We start from the raw sequence: 20,860 nt of genomic DNA, 5'->3' as shown, positions 1-20,860 counted from the left end.
ATACGATCAGTGCATGCAGCTGTCAGACGAAACATGTCAAAGTAAATGATTTCCCACGCAGGAGTATGATGCATTAACAACAAACATTTACCTCAATAATAACAATAAGAATGAAAACTTTGCAGATAAATGCAGCTCGTGAGAACAAACTTTTATATTGCACTTTTCTCAACAATGTTTCAGAATTCTTATAAAAGGAGGAAAAACAAAATCTACACCTTCAAACTTTTGGAGCATCAGCAGCTCTTGTTGACCTCTTACTGACCTCTGACTTCTGGTGGAGACCAAAGCCACGGCTTTTATCAGAGTGAAAGCTATTCTCAGCTTAAATGAAGAATATTTTGGGTATGACAGATATGCCAACCACGGCTGTATCGCCAGCAGCATTTGAACCTGCATCCTTTCAGCGGTTTATAGCTTTTAAATCTCATCCTACTGTATTTTGGTTCTTGAAAGCAGCCTGTTGAAACTAAGCCACATTTCCAAATATAACTCCACTTTCAGCAGCCTGAGATTTATGCCTCAAAGGCCTGTGGACGCCCACATATTAACATCAGTCAGGCAGTGGTGCCGGCTACTTCACATGAGCCCTGCTCAAAGGGAACCGGGAAACAGGCTGCTCATGCTGGATGTGTGCTCGCTTTTTTTTTGGACACAAACGCATTCATTCAAACTAAAATCAATATTGAAGAAATTTGCATTAATTGTTGCATTTTGTTAGTAAATTGATTTTTAGTTAATTATCATGTGTTTATTGTACTTAGAGTGTTTGCCCAGAGTCAAATTAGAATCCTTGGAGTAGGCTAAGTATTAAAAATGTGTATTGGTAAATGTGAATGATGGCTTTCCTCTATTCGCTGCCACATCATTCTTTTAGGAGAAGTTTATTATTTAATTGCCAGTAAATTAAAGTCTACTTGTAAAAACACTTTTTTCTGTTCTTTGACACAGTTCTTCAAACTTGAATTTACATACATCCAAGAGAGACAGGCACACTGCACTGCACACACACTGCACACACACACACACACATACAGGCAACAAAAAGCCTGAAACACACGCATTTCAACTGTCAGATTAAACTGGATGCATGCTCAGGGAGAACATGCAAACTAATAATAATAATAATAATAATAATAATAATAATAATAATAATAATAATTATTATTATTATTATATTAATAATGATGATGATGATGATGATGAGGATGATGATGCTGGTTGTCAGAGAAGGAGCCCAGCTGTCCTGTCAGCCTGTGCACGCGCCGCCCGCCTCCTGCTCAGCCCTGTGTAGTAGCGTTCGCTCGTCCCGTGTCTCTTTAAATGTGGGCTGCGTAGATCCTTCATGAATGAAACCATGTGATCCAAACATCATTTGACGTCTGGCGCCTCCGACCACAGACTAAAACAAGCGAGGAAGGAGTGGATATATCTAGAGACCTGCGAGAAGGCGTGAGCGGAAAAACATTTCTCCAACTGTCTCCTGTCCTCACCGGCTCGGCCAGCCGACGGCGGACAACAGACCCCGGGAGCGCGGTGGGCGAAAGGCGCCGGTTCGACTTCTGGTGAGTCAGCTGTGTGGAAACCACAACTGAAGACAAATGTTTGTTTTTATTGATTTGTTTTCTTCAAAAAGTGCTGAATGTAGAGGGGTTGTTTTGCTGAGTGTGCACAGCGGCGGCGGTGGCGGCGCTCCGCTCCGCTCCCGCTGGCTGCCGCTGCGCTACCGCCGCCGCTTCTCCCGGTGAGCAGCGCCGCCGCCGCTCCTGCGTCGCCCTGCCGCCGCCGCCGCCGCCGCCGCCGCCGCGGACCCCGCCGTTTAAAGGGCAGCAGTCTGTTCCTGCTGAATCATCATCATCACCCGGATCCCGGTACACGCTCTGCCGACCCCGGTGCCGGTGGCTCGCGGCGCCACGCAGCGCCGACCGGCCGTAGATTTCATAATAAGAGAGACAAAGGGGGGCAGGCGGCTGTCAAGCGGACGCACGAGCCATGTGTCGGAATTAACGAGCACCGGGTTCCGGCCGGGGATTCCCTCCGTTTTCTCACCGCCACACGGATGAATGTTAACAAAGCGGCGAGTAACGGGCGGCCGGGAGACAACTTAAAGCGGCTCCGGTAACAAAACGGCGCGCGAACCTTCCACGTTTCTCCGTCCTCACAGCGGAGCGGCGGACCGGACCGCACGCGCAGGTAGCGGGCGGACTGTCAGCTGATCGCGAACCGGCGGGGAAGGTTTATTTGTTTAAGTGACTCTAAAAACAGCTTGAGACAAACACACACACACACACACACACACACACACACACACACACACACACACACACACACACACACACACTGTTTTGACATTTGCTTTGTGTCAGCCGCTTCCATCGGGCCCTCGCTTCACGTGCGTTTTTTCTTTATATTGATATTGTCTGTGTGTTTTAAAACACGCACGCACACGCGCACAGAGAGACGGTCGGTGCGCCCGCGCGCGCGTGTTTTATTCCTGGCGTGCCTGGTCGTAACACCGGCTCGCGGCAGAGATGCTGATTCATCACAACGTCGTTATTTCTCAACGGTCCGCGCGAGCGCAGCGGAGGCACGAGGGAGCCATGGCAACATGGCAGCGCGAGCAGGCGGCGGACAAAGGTCTGCAGGAAGGAGGCGCTCCGTTTATCCCGAGCGGCTGCCGGGGAAATAACACGGAGCGCACGTTGTTTCTGGGAATAACGGGAGCTGTCCTCACCCCTCACACGTGTTTTAATTTCATTTCATTTCATTTATTTACTCCGTCGGATTAATTCAGACAGCACCGGTGAATTCGAGGCATGTGCACAGAGGCGTGACACACTGTTATTATTGTAAATAATTTAGTTGCTTAACTTGGCACAACACTTACTCTCTGCAAGAAACCCCAGACAAATTCAGCTCATTAATTTAAATGGTGAAGAGTGGAGCGGCTGGAACGAGCGAGCGAAGCGCTGCGTCTAGGGATGTTTAATTCCAACCAAAGGTGGAAGTAACGCTGACAAATCCTCACATGACTCTCTTCTACCACTAGTTTTGGGAGCTTGTTTGTACTTTTGTTAACATTTTTCTAGAATGTAATTTACACCATGTAATCTTATCCGGCACTATGAAGTATAAGAAAATGGACCTTCGGACCTTTTAATCTGCATGTTTTTATCTCTTAAATTGATTCTTTAAATAGCAAATACTCCTGCTTATTGGTTCACTTGTGTCATTTTCATAATTTTCTTTTGTCTGATACAGTAACTACTCTGATTTTATGCACTGAATCCACTGCTAAAAACTGACAATGTGATTAAAAAGTAACTCATACTCAGGGTAGTTGTACTTAGTATTTTTAGAGACAGCTGCATAATTGTCTAAAACTGTAACAGAGTACAGTTTAGACAGTTGAATAGCAGTTTGCCTGAGTACACATTTCATTTTCTTCTGACGAAACACAAATCATTACATTGAAATAATGCCTCCACAAGTTAGACTACAGAAGATATGATATATGTTGATATATGTTCTTTTTTATATTATTTTTCTTAGATTTGTTTTAAATTTATTGGTATTAATTGTTTTGGATTCAATTGTTTCATACGCTTGATTTTTTTAATTTTCATAGTGCTGATTTTGTTTTCACGTGACCCTTCATTAGCAAATGATGACGTGTGAATTTGGGAGACATTTAGGAGATGGGGAAACTTATGCATGTTGGCATGCAGGTGAAGAGATGATCAGCTGTTTGGGTATTTTGTGGAGATGACATTGTCATCCTGCAGTAAATGAGTTGTAAAACAAGCGCTGAGATTAGCAGTGGTATTGTTAAATACGTCCTGTGATGATCAGGCTGTCACGGGTTTGAGTGGAGGAAAGGCGGAAGTCATGCCTCGGGGCAGGTTGTGAGCAGGTGAAGGAATTTTGTTCGAATTGTGTGTCATGAGGATGAACTTCAAGCTCTGAGAGGTGATCATGCTGCCAAAATATGACAGGCACACATGTTAAGCTGGAATGTAGAGTGTGAAAAATTCTTCCCGAGGTGTTGTGGACCTGAAATACCTCTGAAGTTCTGCACTGCCTGACCCTCCTGAGTGCTGTGGAGGCAATGGAACCACTGTAGTATATTCCGAGTGATTGAGGTCCGAAACTCAAGTGACTGAGTGAGTTATCCGTTGAGTACCCGTCCATATATAGCTCCGTCGTGTGTGTTTTAACTCGGTGCAAAAACAAATGTAAGCTTGGGGGGAAGGACTGATTCCCCTGGTGGTTAATGAACCCATACGGAGACCTGTGCTAAAAAAAGAAGGCACCGATAATGCCTTGCAACAGAATACCCTCTGATTGATCTCTGGCGGATGGGCCATTATCTGCTGCCTGGTAGCAACATATGAGCAGTGCAACTCTTAAACACTGAAGAGTAATAGGGAAGCTCTGTGGGCACAAGAAAAACAGAAACTTCACCCCCTAATGACTCCATATCAGCAGCTTTAGTTAGAGTCAGCACTCTGCAGAGTGTATCAAAAGTATGTAGTAAGCAAGTTGGCAAGTACTGTAATAGAGGGTCATAATGATGAAACAGTTGTATCAGTATTGGAGAGAAGAGCACCCCCCCCCCCCCCTCACACACACACACCCACACCCACACCCCACTGTCTTTCACACACATTTTTCTCATTTCCTTTTCTCATTGCATGTGCACACACACACAACCTAGAGGCTAAGCTTTTTATACTTGGTATCAGTATTTAATCAGTGCTTGAAGTGCATTTCTCTGTCAAGTACTTTCCCATCCTTCCCTGGTGTTCACGGTAATTGAACGCTGACCAATGCTTATGTGTGCAACTTTGCTGATGGTGGCGGAGCGGCAAAGGCGCGCGGAGCACGGGGGGATGAAGGAAGAGGGAGGAAGAATGAGAGATGGGATTTGCGGAGAGATTGAGAACAAGGACCTTTTTGTCTTCAAGGCATTCCCCTGAAAATGCTGAGGCGAAGCAAATGCGCTCTCGCTTGACAGATGGCGTTTTCACTTGTTACTTACCACAGCTAGTTTCTTTTGCCTTGTCGTGTGTGTGTGTGTCTGTGTGTGCGCGCGTGCACGAGAGAGAACGTGCAAAGTGAGCAGGAGATATGAAACACCTACAAGATGCTAAGATCTGGTTGCTGTGGGGCTTTGTCTGTCTCTCTGCCTGTGTGTGTGTGTGTGTGTGTGCGCGCGCGCGTGTGCAGGCAGCAGGCACCAAGGTTAAAATCAATGTGTGTCTCCCTGACTGCACTTTTTGAGATACACAGAGATGATGCTGTAAAGGGGAAGTGATTTTACTATCAGTTGGACATTACAACATTTTTCACTTGGTAGCAAACTCCTCCTGTTTGTGCTGAAGCACAGGAGGTGTGTGTGTGTGTGTGTGTGTCCGTGTTAGTGCTGAAATAATAAATTGGTTTGATTCACCGCATGCTCAGGGGTCAAGTTGATGAAACACCATGTAAAACCTTCTTCAGATGAGCGTTCAAGGGAGGAGGAGGGTTTTGCTTTAGGTTTGACTGTTTATCCAGGACAAAGAAATACATGTTTTAAATAAGCAAGACTGCTGCTCAGTTTGGTGGATTTATTCATCCACTTTTGATAGTAATCTATATTTATTTATTTAAGAGATTTGTTACAATATTTAAACAAGCTCCGTAAATTCACGGATGGTGAAAGCAAGTGTAAAAATGTTAGAAGTACAGGTTGATGTTAAAAATCGTGAATGTACTTGGGGCAGTGGTGTCTTGACTCTAGACTCTTTAACCTCTAGACTGGGGAGGTCAAAGTATCAGACTTGGAACTGGAAGTTTGAATCCCACAGCAGGTCTATCACTGCAGTGGGTCACTGAGAAAGACCATTGACCCCCGTCAGCTCCCCGGACCGCCGTAACTAATTCCCCAAGGGGATTAATAATGTACGATTAGCTTAGTTAGTCAGTTTTATATTAGTACCAATTCATTTTTTTGAAATGGAGCTGTTTTGAAATATATATATATAACTTACAAAGATTGCTTTATGGAAAAATATTTCAACTGTTTATGTGAAGCTGACGATTTCAGACATTTCTGTGAGGAAAGTGTTGCTGCTATGAATCCGTCTGTGTCATCTGATTCATTTCCAGCCATGTTTTTTCCAGTTTTTCCTGTCGCATACATGTGGTTCAAGAGGTCCGTCTTCTCGCTTGGCGGATATTTTTTTTTCTGTATTTGCTTTTGCCATGTGTGGAATGTGCAGATGAATACACAAACACATCCGTCAGTCCATCTATCCATCTCCGTTCCTTCTTTATCAGGTCCAGGGTCAGAATACACTCCGACAGATGACCGGGCCATCTCAGGGAAAAACAGACAAACACATAGTCCCATTCAAGCAATTTCACAGTCGCAGACTGACCTCAAGGACATGATTTTGGGCTGTTCGGAGAAAAACTTACTCACACAAGCAGAACATGCAAACTACACATCGTCTTTATGTTTAGAAATTATTGTAAAGAGTGTTGATGATTCCCAACAATTGTTAAATAACATGTAGTCTACAATAGGACTACATGTTATTTATCTTGAAGCCCTCTGAGGCAACTGTTGTTGTGATACTGGGCTGTACAAAAAATAAATTGATTGATTGATTGAGGAGGGGAATTTCTAAAATGCAAGGCAGATATGGAAAAATGACAACTTAAAAAAAACAGTTTTGGAGTTTAATTCCATTCTGCCTTGGTGTGACATTTTGCCTTTTAGTCAATGTCGTAGACACGCTTAAATTAAAACCAAGGAGTTATTGAAGCTGATTGAGTCAAGAGGTGCTAATATCCACAAGAGGATGAAGGAGGTTGGAGATATTTGGGTCTGAATGGGCAGGGTTTTTATAGTCCTGCGTTTCTCTTTTGTCTCTGTGTCCGTCGTGGCTCTGGGATTACATTAAAGAGGAGTGAACACAAAGGCTCTGTTTATTGCAGGGATATCGTACCGGATTGCACTAGATTGCACAGGTGTTCACAATATTGTGTCCATCTCCTCCGTGTGTGCGCGTGTGTGCGTGTTTGTCTCTGCGTGCGAGAGGCTTTAGCGAGCACCAACATAATTTCTGAGCAGCGTCTGCATGTTTATGATCTTGTTTACTACTGGGATCCATTTCAAAAAAAGTCTTGTTATGGTTGCAAATTTCTGAGAGAGAGAGGGAGAGAGAGAGAGAGAGAGAGAGAGAGAGAGAGAGAGAGAGAGAGAGAGAGAGAGAGAGGGAATAAAAGACCGAGTCGGGGTGAGGGAGAGATAGAGAGCGAGAAAGACAGAGAAAAGGAAGCAGTGGGGCAGATCAATAGTTGAGTGTTTTTTCTCCACAGTAATGATGAAATATGGTGTAAGCAGATCTGGTGCATAATCATTGCTGTGCTCCACTGTTTTTTTTTTTTTTTTTCTGCTTCCGTGTGAGTGTGCTTCTCGTCCTTGTGTTATTTTGTCTGCATGTGTGTAGCAACCCTCCACAAGTGCCTCGACTCCTTATTTACATAACCTCCCCGAGAACCAGAAAGTGTACGAAATCAAGACAAATCCCTTTGCAGCACGCACCAGAAGTCAAAAGGATTAGGAAATGGAAAACAAGTTTAACTTCAGTTTAAGTTGCTCAAATTACTGATCCGGCCCCCTGTTCTGAAATGTTGCGTTCAAACTCGGCGATCAGCCCTCTGATCAGACTCCTCTTTGAGTGGAGTTTCCATGTTTGCCCTTAGAGGACGTGTGCAGGGTTGGTTTCGGTGTTTATCGAGGAGGGCACGCACGCAGACCGCGAGCCCTTTAAGCCGTGTTGTGGTGTTAAGATATTGTGAGTGGCGTGCAGCCGCGAAGATGCAAGGCCCTGGTAACAGGAGTATCCGTACCAGCGGTTGTCTACGAGTTGCATCATCTTTATGCACCAACTTGCCGCAGTTTTTAACTGCAGTGTGACGATCCCAGGATTGTGGTATGAATTTCTGAACCTTAAAAAAAAAACAAAAAAAAAACACACGCACACTCACAGAGGACGTCAATCAATGCCAAGGAGCAGAGAGAGCGAACGAACAAGGATGTGTGTGACTCAAATGTGGCACCGGGTCTTTGCCGTCACCTGTGGCACTAAATTGCTTCCAAGCTCCAGCGGTTCCCCGCCCGGTGTTAATTTCACCTCGTGTGCCTGAGACGACTGCATCTTTAAGCTCAGTCACTGTCAGAATAATAGAAAATAATCAATGCAATGAAGAAATGCAACGCGGAGTCAGATAAAGCCTTTCTATTCGTTTTATCTTTCCAATAAGTTTCACGCGTGTTGATTGCCAGTGAAATGTTTTTTAAGTCTGTAATGGAGTGGGAGGGGTGCCAGACAGCTTCAGGGGGCCGCAGCAGCAAGAAAAACCTGTTGGTCACTGGGACGCCTGTTTCCTGCCCGGGTTTTGCTGTTCAGAAAGATGTTGTTAAAAAGAAACAGGAGGGGGAAACTATTCATTAATTGATGAAACCACTAATTCTTATAAAGGAAGATATTTAGAGTGTCATTAAAAAACAAAAAAATAGAAATACGCTTTAGTGCAATCCATAATGTATAGTTACATATACAAAGACTTATAAGATATTCCAAATAAAATAATTCAAAAAGCATGTGAGGCATCTTGCTGTTTCTGTTCAAGATATTCCAGCGGCGGGAGGTCTGGCAGTCATGAAAATAAAATACACTACATGGTGTGAGAGTGGGGAGATCTATGGGTTAACAATGACTGAACTTGTTTCGGGGTTCAGTTATCTCAGTTATCTCCTCTTTAACTGAATCTTTATTGTCTCATTGGTCTAAGAATGCAACTATTCTGATCATAACTATTTTCACCTTTGGTTCTGGGAATGACTCCCCGAGGTTTCAGTGGTTCACTCTGCCTCCACCCGGGTTCGATAATCTCAGTGTTTTAAAGTCAACAAATGACACACTCTGATCACCTCATAAAAGTAAAAAATTAGCCGTATGAAGAACATCTCGCCTGGTTCCTTGAGCCAGGTGCATGAATTAGGAATAACTTCCTGGTGTGAACCTGCACTATAGTTTGTAAAGTTAGCTGCGTTGTAATGAGCACCATATGAATAACACTCACCCGAAATCCAACTGAATTACAAATATGCTGTCAGATAATCTCTTCACAAAGAAAAAAGCCAAACATTACATTTCATTACGTTAAAAAATCAGGAGCACTCTGCGTTCTTTTAATAAATAAAAGTTTGACAGTGTAGGTGAAAACTGGCATTCTCCCTTATATTCACCAGCCTTCTTTCATAAAAGTGTGGTGACATTTCTACAGTAGGAGGGCCACACATACACATACCATATGTGTGTGTGCATGTGTGTGTGTGTGTGTGTGTGTGTGTCACAATGCCTGTCATACCATCTTAAACAAGTGACAGCAAATGGAAAACCTTAAAATGGTCAACAGGAATGTCACGGGCCGGCCGCTCCCCACTCTCCAGCTGTGTTTTCCCATTTGCAGAGAAGCGTCTGATGATGGATTCTCGTTAATGTGACCGATGGTGATGAATGTGTCCCTGCAGAGTCTGCTGCTTACTTTCTCTTTTTCGGTTAGTTTTGCTGATCGTAGTTGAACATACTTGGGGAAATAAAGTCACCATGAAGTGCAAACTTACCTCACAGTATCTTTTCTGTTATTGAAGTACCTGTGTAGGACTTTGCATTGGAAGCCTTTAATTGTCTGCAGGCTTACACTAAACTCAGCCATCACTACTACTTGAAAAAATAAAATAATTTCTCTATAAGAGCTTTAGATTTGTCCCCTGAAGGATAACAAGTCCCTATAATGTGTGTGAACGGATTTAGCCCTCCGCATAGGTGACTCTAATGCATTTCTGAAGACTTGCTCTAAACCCAACCATAATGCTTTTTGTCTCACTCTCAACCTTTTCTTATCCATAACTTAACCTGAGCTCGGTCTGACACTCCATGTGTTTTCACCTGAGGAATGTGTTAATTTCTTCACGGCAACTTTTGTCACCATAAAGCTGCACGTGTCAACAGATTTGGGACACACACACACACATACATACACATTCACACACATACACACACACTAACAAAGAGAAAGCCAACTTAACCTGCGGTACATGCTTTCTCTCTTGCAGGAAAAAAAAAAAGCACTTATGAAAAAAAGGAGCCGGAGCTCAATTGCCTGACAGTGCAGTTTTTTTGCTTGTGTTGGGAAATTTGTCATCACACTCCGACTTACTACCTGGAATGGGAAAAACGTGTCGACGCCAGGACTTTTTCTCGCCTTTAATAACACACTTGTCTCACAAACACACACACACACACACACACACACACACACACACACACACACACATACACAGATACACACTCAGAGACTCACTACCCATTTTGAACTCTCCGAAAAGTGTGAAAGTGATCACTCTTCCCTCTTCATATATTATAATGTGGATATACGGCCTATTTTGAAAGTGTTTCTCCTGTGCTTTCGTTGAGTCTTCACCATCTCCTCCCTCCCTCTCTCTCTTTCTCTGTCTGTGTGTTATCATGCTTATTTCACGCTCTGCATACCTCCTACTTAATAGCTTCCTGCTCTTTCTACACAAACAGAGAGCTCATACTGGTGTGGTCTCTTTTCTCTTCTCCCTCCCATCTCTTCCTCTCTCTGTCTCTCTCTGTCTCTCTCTCTCTCTCTCTCTCTCTCTCTCTCTCTCTCTCTCTCTCTCTCTCCCTCTCTCTCTCTTTCTCTCCACGGCCTTTTATCTCTGCTGTGAGCCTGCAGCCCCCCTTCTCTATACACAGGTTGCCATTATCTCTGATCTGATTCCTAATTCTCAATTAGCCTCCACACAGTGCTCATTGTTAATTATTTACTAACTCCCTCAACACCCTCAGCCCACACTCGATCAATGAGCACCAACACTACTCACTCTGTTATATTTTAATTTTTCTTTTTTTTTTTTAACAAAATCAAGGTGGACGGCGGCCAGGAGCTGAGTTTTGTAGCACTCTGGGGTTTGAATTCACAATCCCCTACATTTTTTTCGCTCCCTTTATGTCTTTCCATCATGTCCTCACTGTGTCCTACTGCGTGGATGTGTGTGTGTGTGTGTCTGCGTTCGCCGCCTCGCTCGGCTGCCATCCTTTCTTGCTCTCCATTATTGCTCAGAGAGTTGCCTGAGGGAGAAAAAGGCGCTGTTAAGACAGTTGTTATGGTGGGATTATTCAATAAACACAGCCAGGCCACTGCATCTCAAACGACTTGTGACTCTTACAATCTATTCTTGATCATTTTCTGTATTCTGACTTATTTATATGCACACACACCCACACACACACGCATGTACACACACACACACAAACACATGCGCAAGCCCCCGGGTCGTTTTTGGAGCGGCTAATCTGGCCGTTTATTTTCCTCTGTTTGTGTGCGTGCGTGTGTGTGTGTGCTTGTGTGTGTACGCAGCTCGCCGTCATCTTTTAAGCACGAAGTCTCTTTCTAAGAAATTCCTCTCTGTGTGGCAGTCGAGGCCGGAGCAAAAGGTTCTCTCAAACAAGATTAATTAGTGCTCTGTCTGAAGCCAGTAACAGTCGTCTATGCGAGCGCGCGTGTGCGCGCGCTCGGTGCAACGCGCACGGCGTTCATCATCCTGTTAGTCTGCACCACATGAAGAGAAAGGAGTCGATGTCTCGTGCTGCTTCCTGCGCTCTTTAATCTGTCTTTATAAGCCTCACATTCGCCGCGCTCACCTCCTGCCACACTCTCATTTTCATCCCCACTCCAGGGCTTGATTTGTCAACAAGAAGCAGTGTGTGTGTGTGTGTGTGTGTGTGTGTGTGTGTGTGTGTGTGTGTGTGTGTGTGTGTGTGTGTTTGTAGCAGACAGGAGTGAGACAAGAGGGTTGATGGTCAGCAGTAGTTTCATTGCACTGGATCAGCTTCCCAACTTTTCTAATTGGAGGTTTTAGTTGTGGCCGTTGCTGAGATCAGGGTTTTTCCTCCCTTTTTTTTTTCTTCTCAACCCCAATCCCGCTCTATCCATTCCCCCCTCCTTGCCCCCCCTCCCTCCCTCCCTCCCTCCCTCCCCGTACTCAACAGCTAAGCTCTTACAAATGTGTTGAGGATGCATTTTCACCCAAACGCTTTCCCACCCCCTCATCTTCCTCCTCCTCCTCCCCCACCCTCCGCACCATCCTCCTCATGTGCAATTTTCACTCCATCCCCTCCTCTGTCCTTCTCCTCTCCTCTTCCTCCGCCTCCCTACTCACTCGCCGCTCTTTTTCTTCTCTTCTTTCTCCCTTGTCATTTGCACCCCCCCCCCCCCCACCACCACCACCCAGTCCTCTCTTCATACTCAGCATTTTTCTCGGCTGTGGGTGTGATGTCTCTGTGTAACGCTAATCAGCTCTGGAGACGTCAGCATTCTTTCAGTCCTCCTTTACCACCACTAGCGCTACTACCCCCCTCAACCCCCCCCCACCTTCGCTCTTACCTCCAGTCTTCACCTTGCTATCTTTCACTGAATCCTCTTTTTATCTGAACTTTTCATGTCTTCTCGTTGTACTTTTGCTCGTCTCCATCACTTCTCACCTCTTCTTGTCCCCAAGTCTTGTCCTCTGTGTGTGTGTGTGTGTGTTTGTGTGTGTGTGTGTGTGTGTGTGTGTGTGTGTGTGTGTGTGTGTGTGTGTGTTGTCTCTCTCCCGCTGTAACCGTAAGCAGCTCTGCTCTTGAGTCGTCAGCGTTCTTTCAGTTGCTCCATAAAAATACAGCCTGCCACAGCAAAAAAGCTGTCTGTTGTAGCAACAGTGACTGTGGCATTGACCACACCGCAGCGATCGCCCCACAAGCATTATGGGAAGGACACCTCTGGCCCTGTGTGTGTGTGTGTGTGTGTGTGTGTGTGTGTGTGTGTGTGTGTGTGTGTGTGTGTGTGTGTGTGTGTGTGTGTGTGCCCAAGATGAATGGCGATGCCTTTGCTCAGCAGATGATCCTTAACCTGGGTGACTTACACTTGGCCCACACACACTCACACATAAACACACTCCGGTACAAACACGCTCTAGTTTGTTGTAGTTTTATGCTGCGGTGTCGGTCTGTTACTTTGCTGTTTAACCTTGATGGAATAGGACCCGAACTAAATATCCTGTCCTTATCTCGCTGTTTATACCATTACTACTCCAAACACCAGCGCTGCCACAGCTCCAGCTGCAGAAGTGAAGTTTCCTGAAGAGAAATAATAGTTTTAACGACACATTTTTGATATTTTGCTACCTGGATTTATCATCAGTGTTTTCTTTCTTCTGTCGGTGCGACGAAGGAGCGTTACTTGCAGCTTCAATCATTTTAAAGTTTTACGTTAAACAGGTTGAATTTACAAACAGGCTAACTGATAAATTCATTGGAGTGTTATTGGAATATTGATGCCATCTGTAATTTAGCTGGATTAGTTCATAAAAGCATCCTGTTACGGTTTATTTGGTTCGCAGCCAACTCTGGCTCCTCTTGTAATCAGCGTTTCTCGTGTTACCGAGCACATTTCCAAATTAATTATTGGTGATGCTTCCAGATGAAGTCAGAAACAAGATATCTCACAAAAACCTGCACTGATGTGATACAAAAGTCTCAAACCAGGTGAGGATGGGTCTTACGCTTCTACTGAAAGATGATAATAGTCCATTTGGCTGCCCCATTTCACAGGTAAATAATTGGAACTTGCAGAGACTTCAGTCTGTTTATTTATGTGTTTTTGTGTCGGATGCTCATCCTGCTGGGGTTCAAACCCTAGTCCCTCACCCTGAAGACGTAACCCGATCAGCGGAGGACTCATTGATAGCTGATATGAGTGAATATTTGGGTTTGCAGCAGTTCTCGTTGGTGCATTCGATCACTGGTTTTTAATTGCCGTGGTAGGCAGCTTGTTTAAGGCATTGTGCAGAACTTTGAGCTCTAATTCATCCCCCTGTCTTCACTCTCTCTTTATAATCCCACGATGCTGAGACGAGCGCTGTATGGGAACCCCGTCGACTGATTCCCCCACCCACTGAACGGAGCTCTTTGTGAGTCTGTCTGAAGGTTTTGTGCTGTTGCAGCGCTCAACAATAGATCTGGGGTCAATCAAATGCCTCTGTAAAGGTTTAAACACTTAACATGCTGTGAAAGTGATTTTAATTATGTTTTAATTAAATATTGTATCAAGCCTCTGCACCTCTGCACCCTGCAAGTACGCGGTGTTCTTCCGTTTTCCACACGTCTCCAGCATTGCCGAGCCCTGTAAACACCTACGTTTGCGCGCTTGTGTACTCGCAGTCGACCGTTTTACGTGTGTGTTTAATGGTGCCCCTCTGGCATGGCAGCAGGGTAACGTGTGTGTTCATGTTTTTGTGTGAGTGTGTGTGTGTGCGCAGGCTTGGCAGCGTGCTTTTTGTTTGTATGTAGATGGAGGGTGAAGGGGGGCGTTCGGGCTCAGGGGAAATAAAACAGGGCCTGCCAGGAAAACAACCTCTTTTTTTGCCCCCACAGTTTTCACTCCCCCCACCCCAACCCCTCTCCTTTCACCACCCCCATCCCCAGCAGCCACCCTTCGGTCTTTGATCCATCTTTTGTGGGAGGATGCACCTCGGCTGCACGATGCGGCACCTCAGTAAGACAAGTATATCAAAATGAAAGCCATTCAGTTGTGAAGAAAAAAAAATAAAACGAAGGAGCTTTTTAATTATTCAATTAAATTCAAGTGTATGTTTGACAGATCACATCGAGGAGCGCTTGAGTCACTGCAGTCAAATGAAGCTGTCAGCGGTCAATTTGATTATTAGTGAAACACAGCATCTCTCTCGTCTTCCTCACTTTGTGGAATATTAATGTGAAATTTTCAGTTGCTGTGCATTTGACATGTTTGCGTGCATGCATAATTACTCGTATGTGCTGGTATATTTTTCTTTGATCTATAGCTATTTATATCTGTAAGGATTTGAGGCAGCACAAGCACTCACACACTCTCTCAGACAGACAGAGGTGCATTGTGGGGGAGGCTCCCTGGCACGCACTGTGTCTTTTGATACTAAAGAACAGAGATGAAACAAGACATGTTGTCTCGTGTCACTTAAATGTCACGACTTCCCCTCTCTAAGAAGGAGCTCTATAAATTACCCGCGCTATGCATGAATGAGTAATACAAGCTATTTTCAAATGTACTTCTCACTTGTTTAAACTTTCCCTGGTGTGAAATACATAAGAGAGCATAAATATATACAGCGAGAGAACAAGCTGTGTCTTCAATCAGCAAATTGGCTTCGCTAAACTTATGATTCAGCAGTATCAGGTGCAGCGGTTTGGCTGAGAAGCAAGTTTTTTTTTTTGTTTTCAGGACAACTGCATCTCACTGTCTGCTCAGCAAGCCGAGCTCAGTCTCCTGTTGACCCAGTTCGTGGCCTTTGGGCTCCCCCCCCCCCCCCCCCCCCCCCCTCCTGCTCGCGACTTTCATTTGGGCAGACCCCCGTGTTTTAGGAAGGACGGCGATAAGGTGGAAAGGGTCGTGACAGCAAGGAAGGGAGGAGAGGATGAAAACTGAAGGAGGAGAGAGGAGCGGGAGAGAGCGGGGTGGAGGAGGGAGGGCTGGGAGGCAGAGGGAGGAGGAGAGGGAGAGCAGGAATCTGCTGAGTCATCATGACTGGTCTCATGATGATCGCTCAGCAGCAGCAACAATAGCTGCCCTTTATCGAACACACACACACACACACACACACACACACACACACAGGTCTGAGAGATGAGAGCGAGACCAACACACAACACAAAGCGTGTCATTGAGAGCTTGCGGAGACGCTCATCCGCGGCGCCGTGCGCTCTAAGGACTGATCTCATCTTTTGCACTTCCACGCTGGCTCTTTGTGGACTTCTGATTCAGACTGTTGTGTCTCCTTCCTTTTGTCTCTTGTTTCCTTGTGGGCACAATTAAATTATTGAATTTGTTTAGATGTCATTGTTTTTGCCTCCTGCGGGTTTAGATCTGTTTAAATGGCTACAAACTTGATTTAAAAAAAAAAAAAAACTCTCCTTAAGTTGAGCTTTTTTCAGATAATTCAGTTTTCTTGATAATAATTTATATTCTTACAATTCTTATTTTTCCTCTCAAATTGGCACAAATATTTGCAATTACTTTTCTTTCTATTTTTAGTTTCGATTTACATTAATGGGGAATTTACTTTCATTTCCAGCATTGTATGTCATCTCTTTGGAGAAGTTTGGGGCTTACTGTCTTGCTCAAGGAGCTGTACTTTTCTTCACTTGAGAGATTTAATTTGTTTTTCGTACTTTCCTCTATGATCTGTGTCTCTACTTGAGTCAAGAGTGTGTGGCGGGTGTGTGTGTTGCCGAGCCTCTCGTCGGTGAAACATGCTTGTGTCTATGACGGCCTTTACAGTTGGTTTTTCCCCGGAGTCCTACCCACAACTCTTACCACTTCCCCTTCCTTCACAGTCATTTTATTCATTTAGGTGTGAAGCCAGCCAATAAGCGCTCAACAACACAAAGGTGGTGGGTACTGTCGATGTAACCGCAAGGAAACAGGAAGTCAGGGAAAATCTAAGTAACTTTCACTCACACAGTCTGACGCACACCAAGAGACATGCTGTCACAGCTGAGCCCTGGCAGTAGGCACAGGCTTGATTGTCTTCATTTGTCCTGGTAGGGGTTCATCTGCCGCTCATATCTTTTCATTGATCACAATGACTGTTAATATTGAAATGCTTTTCCTTGTGTCTGATAGTCCTTTGCTCGTTTTGTGCTCTGCTTAGGTCTGTTCAGAAGAGCAAGGCTCTTGTGGCATGACGACGACTAACAAAGGAAATAAAGCCTTGAAGGTAATCGAGCGCACTCTTCATGATGGATTATCTGCATGTGAGATGCCTTGTTTTAACTTGCGGTGCTCTTTTTTTTTTTTTTTTCCCAGGTGAAGCGTGAGCCAGGCGAGAATGGCACCAGCCTTACAGACGAGGAGCTGGTGACCATGTCGGTACGGGAGCTGAACCAGCACCTCCGAGGGCTCTCCAAAGAAGAGATCCTGCAGCTGAAGCAGCGGCGGCGCACCCTGAAGAACCGGGGCTACGCCGCCAGCTGCCGGGTGAAGCGGGTCACCCAGAAGGAGGAGCTGGAGAAGCAGAAGGCTCAGCTGCAGCAGGAGGTGGACAAACTGGCCAATGAGAACGCCTCCATGCGCATCGAGCTGGACGCTCTGAGGTCTAAGTACGAGGCACTGCAGACTTTCGCCAGGACTGTGGCACGGAGCCCGACCGTCGGGGTCGGGGTCAGGGCCGGAGGGGGAGGCGGAGGGGGCGGGGTGGCGTCTTCGGTCATCGGCCCACTCATACCGGGGAAGGTGGCGACGGCGACCAGCGTGATCACGATAGTGAAATCAAAAACAGATGCACGGTCTTGAGGGAAGGGAAGACAGATGAGGGTGTTTCAGGATAGAGCTGAGCTGCATCAGAGTCATTCTTCTTCTCCGCCGTCCCCACCTCACCCTCCTCCACCTGCACTGACTTCAAGCAGCTGGCCGGGCTCATTTACATGGCCGCAGCGCCGTCCCGCCCCCCACCGTCTCCCATCAGTGCAGATGAAGGAAAGGATGGACGCGGAGAAGGATTGTTGAGTCGAGCCTTTTGGTCAGCGCATGATGGTTCAGCACAGGTCAGACACACACAGGTCACTGAAAGCGGATTTCAAAAGTTAAAACAAAGTAAATGCCCAAATGTCCTGTAATATTGTTTGGCTGTTACTTAAAACAATAAATTCTCTATATTTAGTTTTTATCACTGGTAGATCTCTGCAGGTGTGTGGTAACAGTCACACTTTTGCAGGCCGTATTTGAAGTGAAACATTGCGATTTGGCACACCAACAAAACTTTCTAAAGCAGATGCGCATTAAAATGAGAAAACCTGTCTGAAGGATTAGTGAAAGCTTTGTACAACATGCCCGGCTGATCTCAGTGGCTGCAGAAAAGCCCCGTCTTGTTCCGCCTCACCGAGAACTTTTTCTGGAAAGTACGAGAGAAAACTATATATTATACAATGGTGGTAACTGTATTTCTACTGTTTTGTACTGTGGTGTCATTCACATGAGGTCCAAGGTGTATTCTCTGTGTGTGAATTGTTATATATCAGGAATTCTGTGAAATTCTGTGGCGCGTGTTCGTTTTTGGTATTGCTATATTTAGTTAGCTGTTTTTTTTTTTTTTCTTTCTTCCAACAGTCTCTTCACTTTCGATGTCCAACTCTCACTTCCTCTTACCTATTCTTTCTCTGTCCTTCCATATTTCAATCCCAACTGGCTTCCACAATGTCAATTCAGTACTTCCTGGGTTTGACAGAAAAGAGAGGGAGGAAAGGCAACTGATTCTTACCAACAGGAGCAGGAAAGAAAACGATTTTTCATGTTATTTAAAGAATTTTCAGGGAAATGCAGTTTTAGAGATGAACGACAATAAAAATTTCAAATATTTATTTGATATATCTGGAAGGGCAAGTGCCTTGGTCTCTTAATGATATGCATGAGGAAGAAGTCAAGAGGACATGAGAAACTGGAAGGATGGAGGAGATTTGGTGCAGGTGTTTGTGTATACCTGTGCTTAGCGGCATACTCTGACCAATCAGGAATCAGGTTGTGACAGCATTTAGCTCTGGCTGTGCATCATTGTATGAGCTGTGTAGTAGCCATCAGGATTTATAATATTAGTAATATTAATAATAATAGCACTCATTTATGTGACTTGGTAGTTCATGTCAGGAAAAAACAAAGGGACGTGCAAAAAAAAAAAAAACGGGAGCGAGAGTGCATCTTAATTTTGCTGCTTTTTTGGAAAGCTTTTTGTTCTCCTGTGAGGGAAAAGGTACAATTAATCTGCTCACACGCAAATGAATTTGATTGACTCGTGACTCCAAAACGCAGGTCGCTGCACCTGCAGCTCGAATCAGATCGGTTTTGGTTGCATTCCTTTTGTTTTAAAACCGCAAAGCTCACTTTGCAAATGCAAATGGAACAACTGACACAGCGCAGTCAGTTGGCAAAGATGGAGACGGTTCTCTGAATTTCCGGTCACACAAATGAGGCTGTCATCTCACGCAGGCTTTACCATGACAGTAGTCTTATGTGGTGTTCTATACTCAAAGAATCTTTGTCTATGTATGGTGGAGTCTGAAATTTTATAAAGAACAATTATCTTTGCATTGTTTGTAACGACATGTAAAAAAAAAAAGAGGGTATAACAAAACCTGTTTGATATACAGTATCTCTCTATTTTGCAATTGTACCAAAAGTGGCTTAACTACTGAATAGCTTTGTTTTTTCTCTTGTGACTAGGCACGTGTGTGTAACCGTGAACTAGCGAGTGGCGTGCTGTGTAGGTATGTGACGAGGTAATTTAATGTTCACTATTTCATGGGTACGACTTTGATCCGTGTTTGATTTCAGGCCGAGGCGGGTGATGACACAGTGGGTAACTGCACTCTTTCTCTGATCATAAAAATCTTTGTCCTCCCGGCCTCATCATTCAGCTCCAGTGCTGCGGGCGCCTCAGATCATCTGTTCAACTACACTTATGAGTTGTGAATTCTAACAAGTTCGCTTTGGCTTAACCCATTTTCTGCGTTTCTGAGGAGGCCTTCGCTTCTCTTATTTCGGTCCGCGCAGCTTTCACAGCTTGTTCTTGTCAATGGTGTGGTGAGGAAGTGTTATATTTAACCTCGCAGGCTTCATGATGTACAGTATTCAGGTCATCTGATAAACGTGACTGAGATGTGAAACCCAGCTGAAGGCCTCCGTGGCCGCGTCACACCCACTCCTCCAATAACTATTTTTGTAGTGTTCAATGAAGATGTTTTGTTTTTGCTGTGTACATTTTACGTGATTATGCATACTTACTCATCGTTGGTGTATTTGTTTTTAAACCGGCAGTGTCAGGGAAGTGAAACCACAGTTATCTGCGGTGTTTGATGAAGTGAAAAAAAAATCTGCTATTTATTGCTCTGTCTGTCAAAGGATCAGTTTTACCTTTGAGTACAATTGCCTCAAAACATTTCAAGCCTGATTTGAAAGTAGTCATCCACTGAAATAGCAATTTACATTACAAGCGTGCAGCTTTTTACCTGAACCTCACTGTGAAGAATAGAGGGTTGGCTAGCCTACTGCTGTGCAGTTACCAAGATCGTTATGGTGAGTCCCCATCGATGCGCAAAATACAAACAGGCGAACGGGGTGGGAAAAAAAAAGACATTCTGTTTCAGATTTTGAAAATATTATTTCTCCATAATCTTTACATTGATAACCTTTTGCAAGTTCAGTGAAGCGTACGACCGGAGAGCTTCAAATGTCAAGTGAAAATGACTTATCACAGTGGTATTCACCTATGAAGGGATTTCAGAATCACATCCATCTCCAGTACCTGCATCCTTTATTTGAAAAGTTGAAACTGAGTCTTTTTTGTACAGGCTAAATGCTGTTTTCTGATTTTTTTTTTTTTACAGTATAATTTCTAAGTATGTTGTTTCTCTCTGTTGCTTCTTGTCTATTTTTACATTTCCTTGTTGTTTTTCTCTGTTTTTCACTGGCAAGTCCCGTGTGGCAACGTCGATGTAAAACAGGAAGAAACACGGCTTGTGTTTGCTGGTGTCAAACTGTCCGACTATATGTTTAATCCTACTCTGTATTTTTTAAAGCTCCTCTACTTCAAAAAAAAAAAAGGATGCAAACTGTGTAAATTTAGGTGTGTCGACATGGTGGCTGCTGTTAAATAGAAATATCTAATTATGCAAATTGTGTAGGGCAAAAT

The 20,860-nt window shown here is 44.5% G+C and overlaps 1 protein-coding gene across 3 annotated transcripts; it reads left to right on the top strand.

The window, feature by feature from the left end:
- Positions 1-1,402: 1,402 nt before the first annotated feature.
- mafgb (v-maf avian musculoaponeurotic fibrosarcoma oncogene homolog Gb) lies at positions 1,403-19,288 on the top strand. Of its 3 annotated transcripts, none has more exons than XM_030093026.1 (3): positions 1,403-1,565; positions 16,832-16,897; positions 16,987-19,288. In XM_030093026.1, exons 2-3 carry the CDS (start codon positions 16,862-16,864, stop codon positions 17,470-17,472), a joined length of 522 nt encoding a protein of 173 aa, XP_029948886.1. In that variant the 5' UTR covers positions 1,403-1,565; positions 16,832-16,861; the 3' UTR covers positions 17,473-19,288. The 3 variants fall into 3 exon arrangements, with proteins under 3 accessions (XP_029948886.1, XP_029948887.1, XP_029948888.1); XM_030093027.1 differs by lacking the exon at positions 1,403-1,565 and adding an exon at positions 2,129-2,193; XM_030093028.1 differs by lacking the exon at positions 1,403-1,565 and adding an exon at positions 16,450-16,721.
- The last annotated feature ends 1,572 nt before the right edge of the window (positions 19,289-20,860 follow it).

This window comes from Salarias fasciatus, chromosome 6, assembly GCF_902148845.1.
Source record: "Salarias fasciatus chromosome 6, fSalaFa1.1, whole genome shotgun sequence".
Lineage (NCBI taxonomy): Eukaryota > Metazoa > Chordata > Actinopteri > Blenniiformes > Blenniidae > Salarias > Salarias fasciatus.
Note: the sequence above shows the minus strand (reverse complement) of the source record. Positions and strands in the feature narration are given on the sequence as shown.

Excerpts from the sequence above, each read along its gene's own strand:
- mafgb (XM_030093026.1), top strand. The coding sequence starts at position 16,862 with ATGACGACGACTAACAAAGGAAATAAAGCCTTGAAG. Across the intron at positions 16,898-16,986 it reads AAGGAAATAAAGCCTTGAAG|GTGAAGCGTGAGCCAGGCGA; the intron begins GTAATCGAGCGC and ends TTTTTTTCCCAG.